The sequence below is a fragment of the Mauremys reevesii genome, linkage group 6, assembly GCF_016161935.1.
Source record: "Mauremys reevesii isolate NIE-2019 linkage group 6, ASM1616193v1, whole genome shotgun sequence".
Taxonomy (NCBI): Eukaryota; Metazoa; Chordata; order Testudines; family Geoemydidae; genus Mauremys; species Mauremys reevesii.
This window is the reverse complement of record NC_052628.1, coordinates 1,705,885-1,719,495: the sequence shown is the minus strand read 5'-3', so window position 1 is coordinate 1,719,495 and position 13,611 is coordinate 1,705,885. Positions and strand designations below refer to the sequence as shown.

At 57.7% G+C, this 13,611-nt stretch overlaps 1 protein-coding gene across 4 annotated transcripts in view; it reads left to right on the top strand.

Moving 5' to 3' along the window:
- The window catches only part of LOC120407658 (phospholipid-transporting ATPase ID-like), a 119,056-nt gene extending 110,006 nt beyond the window's left edge, over positions 1 to 9,050 (top strand). For all 4 annotated transcript variants that reach the window (XM_039543450.1, XM_039543448.1, XM_039543451.1 and 1 more), the window contains exons 25-28: positions 139 to 384; positions 2,902 to 3,040; positions 5,268 to 5,398; positions 7,232 to 9,050. In XM_039543450.1, the coding sequence (XP_039399384.1) occupies positions 139 to 384; positions 2,902 to 3,040; positions 5,268 to 5,398; positions 7,232 to 7,447 (732 nt within the window). In that variant the 3' untranslated portion in view covers positions 7,448 to 9,050. The remainder of the gene's footprint in view (positions 1 to 138; positions 385 to 2,901; positions 3,041 to 5,267; positions 5,399 to 7,231) is intronic.
- Positions 9,051 to 13,611: the final 4,561 nt, after the last annotated feature.

Sequence of the window (13,611 nt, the reverse complement as noted above, 5' to 3'; positions counted from 1 at the left end):
CCCTGGGACGGTAAAACCCACCTTGGAGAACACGCCCGAGTGCTCCGGTGGTGTGACCTGTTGGGCGGCATGGCTGAGTGGTGTCCCGGGGGGGTCCGTGTCACCGCTGGGCTGCCAGCCTCTCCCCTCTGTTCCCAGGACGTGGATGACCGCTGGAGCATGCAGTTCCCTCACCTCTATGAACCTGGGCAGCAGAATCTCTACTTCAACAAGATCGAATTTGTCAAGTGCGTGCTGCACGGGATCTACAGCTCCCTCATTCTCTTCTTCATCCCCTATGGGGCCATGTACGACACCATGAGAAGCGATGGGAAAGCCATTGCTGACTACCAGTCCTTCGCACTGATGGCCCAGACCTGCCTGCTGATCGTGGTCTCTGTGCAAGTAATGCATCGCTGTTGGCATGAGTATTTACTTATTCATTGTATTATGGTAGTGCCTGGACGCCCCAACTGGGATTGAGACTGGATTGTGTTAGGTGCTGTACATACGCTCAAGCCCCAGCTGGATTGTGTTAGGTGCTGTACGTATGCTCAGGCCCCAACACTGCAAAGATTTAACTGGACACACATGAGTTGCTCAGTTCTTCAGTGGCACTGTTCGTGTGGAAGTCTTTTCAGTACAGGGGCCGTAGTGAGGGACAGCTCCTGTGTGGGGGAGTTTACAGCTCAGATGGACAACACAGACTGGGGTGGGAGAGGAGGAGGATTCTGGTCCCCATTTTACAGGTGGGAATGAGGCACACAGTTGTGTATCGACTGTCTGTTTACACGGCAGTGGTGTCTGCACTGGGTAGATGACCTTCACCTCTACAGTCTGTGGATGTAGAAACAAGCCCCATGGATCGGGGCGGGGGAGGGGGGACAGAAGTAGATGTGATGTATCTTGACTTTAGTAAGGCTTTTGATACTGTCTCACATGACCTTCTCATGAGCAAACTAGGGACACAGCCTAGATGAACTTACTTTATTGAATTTAACCAGCTGGATGCACAACTGGTTGGAAAATTGTATTCCGAGAATATTTATCAATGGTTCACAATCAAACTGGAAGGACATATTGAGTGGGGTCCCACAGGGATCAGTCGTGGTTCCGGTTCTGTTTGATATCTTCATACATGATTTGGATGATGGCACACAGAGTTCACTTATAAAGTTTGTGGACGATGCCAAGCTGGGTGGGGCTGGAAGCGCTTTGGAGAACAGGATTAGAATTCAAAATTATCTGGACAAACTAGAGAAATGGTCTGAAATAAATAGGATGAAATTAAATTAGGACAAATGCAAAGCCTAGGAAGGAACAATCAGTTGCACACGTACAGAATGGGCAGTGGCTGCCTAGGAGGGAGCACTGCGGAAAGGACTCTGTGGGGTAAAAGTGGCTCACAAACTAAATATCAGTCACCAGTGTGACGCTGTTACAAAAAACCCAAACATCATTCTGGGCTGTATTAGCAGGAGTGTTGTAAACATGACACGAGAAGTGATTCTTCCGCTTTGCTCCTCGCTGATAAACAGCCTCAGCTGGAGTCTCGTGTCCAGTTCTGAGCACCACACTTGGAGAAATATGTAGCCAAATAGGAGAAAGTCCAGAGAAGAGCAACAGAAAAGATTAACGGTTTAGAAAACTGTGAACTGTGAGGGAAGATTGAAAAAACGGAGTTTGTTTAGTCTGGAGAAGACAAGACTGAGGGGGGACGTAATAGACTTCAGGTATGTAAAAAGTTGCTCTAAAGAGAGGGGTGATTGTTCTCCTTATCCACTGAGAACCGGACAGGAAGCAATGAGCTTAAATTGCAATAAGGGGGATTTAGGTTGGACATTAGGAAACGTTTAGACTGGATGACCCTTGCAGTCCCTTCCAGTCCTGTGGTTCTAGGATCAGCAGCGGCTCCAGGCACCAGTGCTCCAAGCACGTGTCTGGGGCGGCAAGCCGCGGGGGGCGCCCGGCCAGTCCCTGTGAGGGCGGCCGTCAGGCTGCCTTCGGCGGCTTGCCTGCGGGAGGTCCCCGGTCCCGCGGATTCGGCGGCAGCCTGTGGGAGGTCCCCGGTCCCGCGGATTCGGCGGCAGCCTGCGGGAGGTCCCCGGTCCCACGGATTCGGCGGCAATTTGGTGGCGGGTATGCTGAAGCTGCAGGCCCACCGGACCTCCCGCAGGCAAACCTCTGAATCCACGGGACCGGGGACCTCCCGCAGGCTGCCTCCGAATCCACGGGACCGGGGACCTCCCGCAGGCAAGCCGCCGAAGGCTGCCTGACTGCTGTGCTTGGGGCGGCAAAAAAGCTAGAGCCCCCCCTGTCTAGGATTCTTCCTAACTGTCAGGGTGGTTAAACACTGGAATAAATTGCCCAGGGAGGTTGTGGAATCTCTGTCACTGTAAGAGCAGGTTGGACAAACCCCTGTCAGGGACAGTCTAGATAATACCGAGCCCTGCCCTGAGTGCAGGGGGCTCGACTAGTCCCTTCCCGCCTGACATGTCTCTGGTGCTGTGATCTTGGTCGCATTGGACCAGCTGGCAAAGCTTAGCCAGTGCCTTGCTGAGACTCGGGTTGGGTCAGGGGGATGCAGGGCTGATAGGACGGGTGAAATGGTGGAGTTCCTCTCAGCTCCACAGCCTGAGGCTCTCCCCCTATTTCGGGGTCTTACTGGCTCCTCCCCCTATTTCCTGCTGGCCCGGTAACCACAGGGAGCCAGCACTGTCACCTGTGAATGGCCAGGAGCGCACGGCCTTTCTTCTCGGGGCGGGACCTTGCCACAGCAACTTGCCGACTAAACGAGACAGGTGGCAGAACACGTTCCACCCTGGCGGGCAGGGGACAGCACGGGGGAGGGGGAGCAGCCCTCTCTGCCTGCCTGTCTGTGGCACCTGGATGTGGGATCGTTAAACTGATTTCTCCTTTCAGATCGGGCTGGACACTGCCTACTGGACAGCTGTGAACCAGTTCTTCATCTGGGGCAGCCTTTCCGTTTACTTTGCCATCATCTTCACCATGTACAGTGACGGCATGTACCTGATCTTCACAGCCTCCTTCCCTTTCATTGGTAAGCACTGGGGCAGCTCCTGCGCAGGGCCACGGCTCCGAGTGGCCTGTACATAACCTGGTGGAAGTACGGCCAGTATGTACCGAGGAGGTGCCCACAGCGGCAATAACACGCGGTTGATCTTATTTGTCACCGTCGGGTGTTTACACCACACTACAGTACATGTTCATTTTCTCTGGTGCCCACTTGTGCATACACATGTCCATGTGCCCGTTCACCAGCACACGGTGCACACTCATGCATACCATAAACGTGCACACGCCCTATACCCATATCTGCAAACGCTCCTCCAAATAAATCCATTGAATAGGATTTAATGCAGCCTCTTATTTATATCTCTTCTCCAACATTCAGCTGGGTGGAGTTTGGGCCCCACAAATATTTGGGGAATGTTTGTCTGTGCAAATATGTTTGTTCATATGTGAACAAGCTGGTGTATTGGTACCGGAAGGTACCGAAGTGTGGTCAGCCGGTCAGGGAGAGAAGCTATGCTATGTGACTTCAGTGCGCAGTCACCCATCAAAATAGCGAATGAATGCTGGTGATGATTGATTTGTGAGCCGCCCTCTGACTGAAGTTATTTTGCATAAGTGCCTGTGAGCACATGCGACCAGTGAACAGCCTCATCGGAATGAGTGCGTCCGTGGACAGGTTGTGAGCAGGAGGAGGGGGCTATAGCCTCAGTGAAGGGAATTGCTTCAAATAATCCCACCAGCTCCAACACATCTCTGCATCCAGCGCGAATAGAGCTCAGCTGGGAGCATCTTGTAGTTTTGGAAGCCCTGAGGTTTGTTGGTTCCAGTCTCCAGTCAGCGTTTTGGTGACACGCACTCCGGTGTCACAAGCTCCTTAACTCCTCCGGGCTCTGTCCTTTGGATGAGCGATGTCACCAGCTCCATTCTGCCCATCTGCACTTAGCTGCCTAGGAGATAACAAGGTGACTGTAACAGAGCTAGACGTTGAGGCGACATGGAAAATTACAATAGAGTCATAGGAACAATGAGAGGGAAATCAGTGGAGGAATCTGCTCAGCATCTTAGATTTTGACACGCATATGCAAGGAGTCTGGGGAAGAAACAGGATGAACTGGAAATATTAGTACATAAGCTAAATTATGACTCAGTTGGCATCATAGACACTTGGTGGGGAAGGTCTCATGACTGGACTGTTGGTACAGAGCGGAACAACTTGTTCAGGAAGGACAGGCAGGAAAAGGGTGGAGAGGTTGCATTATGTATCAAAAATCTATACCCTTGTTCTGAGGTCCAGGCGGAGGTGAGAGGCAGACCAGTCTCTGGATAACGATAAAAGGAGGGGAAATAGGAATGATGTCATGGGAGAGGGAGTCTATATACACCACCGAATCAGGAGGAGGATGTGGATGAGGCACTTCTAGAACAAATAACAGAAATATCCAAAACACGAGACCTGACAGCAACAGGGGGACTTTAACTGCCTCGAAGGCTGTTGGAAAAAGCATACGAAAAAACATCCAAAAAGTTCTTGGAAAGTCTTGGGGACAAGCTTTGTTCCAATGGCTTTGAGCTGGTATTTTTATAGAAGAGGGTCAAGCATTGCCTCTGCCTGGTTTAGGAAGGACTGGTCGAGCAGCGGGTGGACACCTCCCTAGCAGCCTGCTACAGGCTCTCTAGGGAAACTGAGCAAACCCAACACACCACCGGGAGGCAGGCAGCCATTTAACTAGAAGGCTGTGCAGATTCCCACAGGACCGTGGTCCTTCTGCTCTCCACGTCAGTAGCCCAGTGCTTCAGGGAACGGTGCCGGTGGTTCAGCAGGTGGTGCTCTCCCTTGGCGTTCCTGCGGAGCTAATGCCCTGGTGGGGGGCTGCTGGAGGATGGGTATCTATGGAGGAGATCCTGACCCATGACAGTCATTAAAGGGCCCCGGCCTTTTTATAAAGTGACAGGCTGATAACGCTGGCATCCAGCAAACTCCAGTTCGGGTCATTCCTTTCTGCCTCCCGAGCCCAGCTCTGCAATGGGATTATCCTTCCCCTGCTGTCTCAAACTGGTGCATTATTGCTGCCATGTGCTTGTAACCAGTGCAAGTCCCAGCTCCGCGTGGGCTGGGTGTCACGGGGGGGTAACACCATCTTTGGGTATAATTTGCATATTCCAGTGTGTGTGCGGAGTGCTCTGGGATCTGTATGAATGGAAGTGCCTGCTTCTGCCGCTGTCATGGCTTTCACTGTGCTCTTGCTTTTCAGGGACAGCTCGAAACACCCTCAGTCAACCCAATGTGTGGCTGGCGATCTTCCTCAGCATCATCCTGTGTGTGCTGCCGGTGATCGGCAGTCGGTTTCTGAAGGCTCAGCTAATGCCGACCATCAGTGACAAAGTAAGGGGATACGGAGCAGGAGCCCGGCCTCGGCTGTCCCAGCCCCCCTCAGCCTGCTTGGCAGGCAGTGTCCAGGGGCCTGGGATTGCTCAGGGTGCACGTGCTATCCGGACTCGCGCCTGGAGCCCTGGTCGGGAAGGAGGGTTTGGCACAGTTCAGACCGGCTGCAGCCTGCGATTAATGAGACATGGATTAGACTGATCTGGGCGTGGGGGGATTGGGGAAGCGGCTATTTTTAGGTGCAGGGTTTAAGTGTTGTGGCTTGGTGAGAAAGCAGCAGAGCCGCCCCCTGCTACTGCAGTGCAGGTGTGCAGTCCCCGGCCCGGCCTCCCAGACACACACGTCTGCCTGGGTTCTGCTGGCTGAAGGGACCTGCTTCCTCTTCTGCTAACATTCACACACTCCTCCGGAGCCAGCCGCCCTCCCCGCCCAGGGAATAGGAGGCAGAGGTGGGGCTGTTCCTTCTGGGGGGAGGCAGGGGAGGGCTGCAGTAGTGAGGAGAGCACGCTCAGGGCCGCCCAGAGGGGGGTGCAAGTGGGGCAATTTGCCCCTGGCCCCGGAGGGGCCCCCATGAGAATACAGTATTCTATAGTATTGCAACTTTTTTAATGGAAGGGGCCCCCAAAATTGCTTTCCCCCAGCCCCCCCTGAATCCTCTGGGCGGCCCTGAGCACGCTGACCATGCCACAGTCGTGTGAAGGACTCTCCTGGAGAGGAGAACCCCTCCAACAAGGCTGCAGGTGATGCTCTGCTTCACCGCTGACCGGAGCAGTTTGCTAAATGCTGCTGCGCCCCAGTGTTTCTCTTCTTCCTGCGCTCTGCCAGCGTTAAGGCACAACAGCCTTGAGCAAGGCCACACCACCTGATCATGCCCTTGGTCCCGGCCAAGCTCCCCAGAGGCCCTGTGGGAAGGGGCAGTGACTCAGCTCGGTTCTCTGCTGCTAAGGACTAGGGTGATGGTTCCACAGAAAACCAGCAGCTAGAGAGACAGAAGAGGTGCTGTCCCCGAGGACACATTCATAGAATCTCAGGGTTGGAAGGGACCTCAGGAGGTATCAAGTCCAACCCCCTGCTCAAAGCAGGACCAATCCCCTGACAGATTTTTTCCCTCAGACCCCTAAATGGCCCCCTCAAGGATTGAGCTCACACCTCTGGGTTTAGCAGGCCAATGCTCAAACCACTGAGCTACCCCTCCCCGCCCATTCAAACCTCCCTGCAGAGCTTAGCTGGCTCTCGCTGCTTCGGCTGGGCTGACTGGTGTTTGTGGGTTTACTAGTTTATTGAACTACAGTATTGGACACGGGCCTGGCTGATCAGTGCCCTGTCCTTGGCGGGGGAGCTCAGAATCCCAGCTCCAGGCTCTGGCTTGGGCCTGGCTCCCCACATGGGACATGAGCTGCCTGCTGAGAGGGCTGTTCTGGCTGCCAAGCTGGGACCTAGATAAAGCCTGGCCCTGAGAGAGGCCAAGGACCTGCCGCTCCCATTGCCTCGACCAGGAGGTGCAGGGGGTCAGCATTTCTCCAGACCCTGCCACTGCTGCCCCAGCCAGAGTTCCAGCTTTGTTCTGATCACACGGGCCCTGTGTCTAGAGCCAGTCTGGCTCTGAAAAGACGCCCCGGGGCTGATATTTGATAGCCCTGCCATGTAGGAGCAAGGGGCTGCTAGGAATCGTTGGTACACTGCCTGGTTACTGCCTTCAGGCCAGTTAAAGCCTCTGCAGGTACCTGCTTCTGCCTGCGAAGCAGCAGGGCTGTGGCATGTGTCCTGAGCAGAAGGACGTTCCAAGCCCAGCTGTCTCTCCCACCTGCTGAGCGGGATGTTTTCTGATTTCAGGTCCTACGCAAGATCAGAGCGGCCAAGAAGCAGCCGCCGCCTCCCTTGCCCAAGACACGCTTGCGCCGTACCAGCACCCGTCGCTCCGGCTACGCCTTCTCCCATCAGCACGGCTTCGGCGCGCTCATTATGTCTGGGAGAAACATGCGGCCTAAACTGCCTTTCACCACAACAGGGACGTTTTCACCCAATAGTGAGAAAAACAGACACAAGTGAATGCAAGAACCAGGGCAGCCAGAAAGGAAACTGTGCTCTGCACTGTCCCAGCCCGCACCCGCCCAGGACTGCCCTGTCAGCTACTCCAAGGAGGACTCAGGCCTTCTCTTTCCACCCAGGCGCTCGCTGTAACTCCAGCTCCTGCTCCAAAGGGCACACGCTGCTCCCAGGGAGGAAAGAACAGGATGAGTCCAAGTTCTTAAATGTGTGGAGTTGAGAGGGGCAAGCGCAGAGCAGACCAACCCCCCCCCCTCCGCATCCCTCCGTGGCCTGAGAGAGAGAACGTGCAGGGGAACGCCTGCTCCATGCACCAAGATCATCCGTGATGCCACTGCTTCATCCCCTCAACCCCGCACCTCCGAGCACCGCGGTGTCAGGGCGGAGGGAGGGCAGAGCTGTATACGCTCATCCCATCCACAAGGCTTGTTTCTGCCGTGAACTATGCCATGAAGCATTCAGAGCTGTATTCATCCCGGGGACAACTCCACTGACCCCAAGGGTGACGGGCCCAGTGCCTCGAACCCCAGCTCCCGAATCTTTGCAATCTAAGTCATTGTGCGGCCGTTTGTCCATAATGTACATGGGTTTTTGGAGAGTGTGAGGTGGGAAATGACCTGCCGAGCTGGGGGGTGACCCTGTCCAAGCCTACGGCCAGTGCCCCAAGTGCAGCCCCTGCCTTTGGGAGGTGCTGTAAGTCAGGGGTCAGCTCTCCAGGCAACACCTGGGGAAAGGGGCCTGCAATCGCACTGCCCTGCCCTGGAGCTGCGCTGCAGAGCCAGCCTGCTGGGAAATGTCACGGTTCTCAGGTTTTGCAGCCAGGCACCAGCAGTTTCTCCTAGACTTAAAACAGAAAAGCACCAAAACACTCAGTTCCTGAACTCCACAAATGCTAGAGCTGCTCAGTTAAAGTGAAGCTGGGAAATCCCTCCCTGCGGGTCCCTCGGGTCATGGCTCAGTCTCACAAGGGAACCTCCATCAGCAGGTGCCTTTCCAACCAGACCCAGCCAAATTCTGCTGTCCAGCACACACGCCCAGCTCCCATGGACTTCAGTGGAACTGAATGAGAGCCTCTGATGGCAGAAACGGAATGCAGTGCACTGGGGCGAATCAAACTGAGCGGGGCCGTCACTGCTCGCCGCCTCTCTCTGGCTTGTGGCTCACCTCAGCACGCCGATTCGGATAATGGCTCACGACGTTGGCCTCCCCAGGGTGCCGAAGGGGAGAGTTTAGATTGTTAAACTGACATCCCAGAAGGCTCAGCCTGCCAGGCTGGCGCTAGCATGGGATGCTGGGGGCTGCAGTGCTGAGAAGGAAAGAGGCCAACTGCAAAGGAACCAGGGAAGCTCTGGACCCCAGACACAGCTCTGAGACGGTTCGCACACAACACACCCTACTTGGCCATGGGCCGAAGCGGGACTTACAAATGCTGCATAAGACACGCAAGGGATGATCCACTTAGTGAACTTGCTCCGACTGCAAATACTTCAGCAGTTTGACAAGACCAATCTATGTTTTCAATGTCTTGAAATTGGCCCTGGTGTTCCACAAGCATCTCTCCTTGGTTTGTAAAATACTTTTTAAATATAAATAGTGGCCAATGGGATGACTAGTGTGTGTGTAATCTGTTCCGTGAGCCTTGGGGCATGAGCAGGTGCATGGACGGTATTCACTGCATGGAGCTCAGGAGTGGGAACACAGGGAGAGCCAGATTGCATCAGAGCAGTGAGCCATCTCACAAACAGCCCAGACCAGCTTTGGAGGAAAGTGGAGAGGGGCTGGAGCAGGGAGGGGGTGACTGGGTTGGAGGGGGGTTATGCAGGGTGGTTGGAAGAGGGATTGATGGGTGGTCAGAGCAGGGATGGGGATGGTCAGGTCATGGAGGCAGTTTGGAGGGGGTGTTATGCAGGGTGGTTGGGAGAGGGCTGGATGGGTGGTCAGAGCAGGGAGGGGTGACAGCGGGTTGGAGGGGGGTTATGCAGGGTAGTTGGGAGAGGGCTGGATGGGTGGTCGGAGCAGGGAGGGGGTGACCGGGGGTTGGAGGGGGGTTATGCAGGGTAGTTGGGAGAGGGATTGATGGGTGGTTGGAGCAGGGAGGGGTGACAGCGGGTTGGAGGGGGGGTTATGCAGGGTGGTTGGAAGAGGGCTGGATGGGTGGTCAGAGCAGGGAGGGGTGACAGCGGGTTGGAGGGGGGGTTATGCAGGGTGGTTGGGAGAGGGCTGGATGGGTGGTCAGAGCAGGGAGGGGTGACAGCGGGTTGGAGGGGGTGTTATGCAGGGTGGTTGGGAGAGGGCTGGATGGGTGGTCAGAGCAGGGAGGGGTGACAGCGGGTTGGAGGGGGGGTTATGCAGGGTGGTTGGGAGAGGGATTGATGGGTGGTCAGAGCAGGGAGGGGGTGACAGCGGGTTGGAGGGGGGGTTATGCAGGGTGGTTGGGAGAGGGATTGATGGGTGGTTGGAGCAGGGAGGGTGACAGCGGGTTCGAGGGGGGTTATGCAGGGTGGTTGGGAGAGGGATTGATGGGTGGTCAGAGCAGGGAGGGGGTGACAGCGGGTTCGAGGGGGGGTTATGCAGAGTGATTGGGAGAGGGATTGATGGGTGGTTGGAGCAGGGAGGGGGTGACAGTGGGTTCGAGGGGGGGGTTATGCAGAGTGATTGGGAGAGGGATTGATGGTCAGAGCAGGGAGCAGGGAGGGGGTGACAGCGGGTTGGCGGGGGGGTTATGCAGGGTGGTTGGGAGAGGGATTGATGGGTGGTTGGAGCAGGGAGGGGGTGACAGCGGGTTCGAGGGGGGGTTATGCAGAGTGATTGGGAGAGGGATTGATGGGTGGTCGGAGCAGGGATCGGGGGGGGGGGGTCGGGTCATGGAGGCAGTTGGGCAGAGTAACCGTATTTCCCAAAGGGAAAACAGGACACTGCCCAGGGCTGGCCTGAGCAACCTTTCCCCCACCCCTGGGCTGCCGGGCTGCCCTGTGGCCTGGCATCGCCACTTGCCCCCCAGCTGTTTCTCCATGCCCCCGTAGGGGGTGTGCCCCCCTTTTTCTGGCACAACTGGGCATTTGTCCTGTTTGCCCTGCCCAACTGACAATCAGACAAATGCCCAGTGCCAAAAAAGCAAATGGTCACGCTGCAGCTGGGGGAGCCGAGGGGGGAGGGTTATGAGTTGGTGATGGGGGTGGGGCACCATGGGGACAGGTGGGGGAGGGGTGATGGGGGTCAGGGCAGGGGTTAAAGGGGAGGCTGATAGGGGGTAGCTGGGTGAGGGGATGATGGGGGCCAGAGTGGGAGGTCATGGGGACAGGTGGGGAGGGTGATGGGGGTCAGGGCAGGGGTTAAAGGGAGGCTCATAGGGGTAGCTGGGTGAGGGGATGATGGGGGCCAGAGTGGGAGGTCATGGGGATACTTGGAGGAGGGGCAGGTGGGGTCAGGGTGGGAGGGGTGATGGGAGCAGGGGAGGGGTGATGGAGGTCAGGGTGGGGAAGGCTGGTGGGGTCAGGGCGGGGTCGGGGGCAGAGTGGGAGGGTCATGGGGACAGGTGGGGAGGGGTGATGGGGGTCAGGGCGGGGCCATGGAGGCTGATGGGGGTCAGGGCGGGGAGGGCAGGGGACAGAGGCTGTCCCGGTCTCTCAGCGTTCAGGGGCGGGGCCGTGCGGAAGCGCCGCCCGCCGCCCGCCGCCCGCCGCAGCGTGTGGCCGGAGCCGAGACCGGAGCCGGAGCGGCCGGTAAGGGCGGGGTTCGCGTCCCGGGCGGGCCGGGGCTGCGGGCGCGGGCGCGGGGCTGCGGGCCGCGCCCCGGGAGTTCAGCCGCTCCGTGCCCGGCCGCGGGCACCTGCCCCCGGGGAGCGAGCCGAGCCGAGCCGAGCCGAGCCGGGTCCGCTCCCCGCTCAGAGGCGCCGCGGCGCGGCCCGGCCCGGGGTGCGAGGGGCGGGCGGGCCGGGCAGTTGCCGGGTCTCCGGGCGAACGCGGGGGCTCGGGCCGCTGGAGGGAACCCGGCCCCGGCTGCGCGGTGCCCGGCGCCCGACCCGGCTCCCGCCCGGCTGGGAAGCGGAGCCGGGGGCGGCAGCTGTAGAGACCGAGACCCCGTCGGGTGGGGATCCAGCGGCACCTCGGAGCCTGGCGCGCTGGTCTGGGCGGGAGCCTGGGAGGGCTGCAGCCCGCTGGCTCAGCGGGTGCCCGGCGTGGCACGTCCCGTCCGTGGGCAGAAGCGCAGGACCCCTCCCGCCTTTGCACGCGCTCGGCGTTCACACCTGCTCCGGTGTGTGCCGCTCCGTGCTGAAGGCGCAGCAAACGCCCCTGTTCAGACCCCGAACCCTGGCGCGGCTCAGCCCGAGGTGCCCAGAGGGCTGGGCAGTGACTCCTGCTCTAGGGCACTGGATCAGCCGGGTTCACAGTGAGACCCCACTGCTTCAGGTGCAGCCTAGGCTTGATCCGCAGCGCCCTGCTTCTGGCTTTGAACGCCGCTCATCTGGAGTGCAGTGAGTCAGGCTGCCAGTCTCTGTTCAGGGCACCCTCAACCAGCCCCCCCGAGTCCAGCCTCACGGCCTGCAGCCCCCACTAGCTGTAGTGTCGAGCAGCGGGCTCTGGGGACTGCAGCGCCTGGGTGCTCGGGCGAACTTGGGGCACTGCCTGCTGGGGCTTCTTGTGCTGAAGGTGAAGGACCTTCACGTTGCTTTGCACGGGTAAGTGTAGCGTTTTCTAAGCTGCGCCGTGGCCCTCTGGGCCTGCGCATGTCCAGGCTTTGGATGAGGCTGCAGGTTGCTGGGGCAGGGCTCCAGGCAGGGGTGGGTAACGTGCCAGAGTGAATCCGCCCTCTCCTAGGGGCTCTCTGAGTGACCCCCATCGGAAGTTGTCATGGGCGTTCCTGATGCCGGCCTGTGTTCGTTTCCCATCTCTGCCGACCCTGGCCTCTGGGTGGCTGATTTGCATAATTACCACATGGTTATTTCTCAATAACTCTCCAGTGAATATGCAAATCTGGATGGTGCCTGGGAGCTGGATTGTCAGGTCCTGTGCCAGCAGCCAAGGTGCCCTGTTAGCCTCTCCTGCCCATCAGCTGATGCAGAGAAATGCCAGGATCAAAGGAAAAAGACACAGGCAATGGGGGTTGAAAAATAAATTAAAATCTCTCCCTTCCCCAACACATAACAAGTCAGCCAGGCTGCAGGTCCCAGAGGAACTATCTTAAATTGCTGGGCCCACAGTTTGTTCCATCCTGGCCCCACCCCACAATCCAGCCTCCTCTCTGGGGCTGGGAGGGCCCTTTCCAGCAGAGGGGGGGGGAGACTCCTAACACTGGGTCTCACAAGGCAAAACAAAGCTGCAGACCCAGCTGTGTAGCCCCCGGCTCTGAGCCTGCCTGGGTGTGCTTACTCAGAGTGCACCGATTTAAGCGCTTTACACCCACCCACCCCCTGCCTGGATTTTGGTGTCTGGCGCCCGCAGTGTCTGAGCATTGGCTGGAAATGCTTTTCTTCGTCCGGTGGGAGCGCTGCAGTGCACCGAGACCCATCAGGGAGAGATGGTGTCGCTCCAGTCGCCAGCGATGTTATGTCAGGGATCCATTTGGCCGGTTGAGATTGGCTTTTCCCAGCAGGGGCCAGTGCAGGCTTGTTCAGCGTTGTCGCACGGTGACTGTCCCCGGCGATGGGATTCTCGCCCAGCCTACGCTCTCCGTCGCGGAGCTTTCTCCGAGGGGGGCGATGCAGAGGACGTAAGGTGCCCTGGGATCTTTGTGAGGGTAAGGGGCTGTGCCCAGCACATGTATGTCTTTAGCTGGCTCTGGTTTGGAGGCTGCCTATGGGCGTGAAACCCTCATGCCTATGGTATCGGGGGGCAGCCATGTTAGTCTGTATCCACAAAAACAACGGGGAGTCCGGTGGCACCTTAAAGACTAACAGATTTATTTGGGCAGCGGCTTTCATGGGTAAAAAACCCAATTCTCCAGATGCAACCTACGGCTTGATCAGCAGCACCGTGCTTCTGGCTTTGAACGCCGCTCATCTGGAGTGCAGTGAGTCAGGCTGCGAGTCTCTCTTCAGGGCAAATTACAACCAATAAAGACCATTTCTCTCAGCCTCGTTCTGCAGTTCAGCAGCCTGCGTGCCGTCACCCCCTGCTTGAAGGGAAGTGGGTTTTAATAACCCCCTGTCTGCCTGTTGTGCTGGGTGG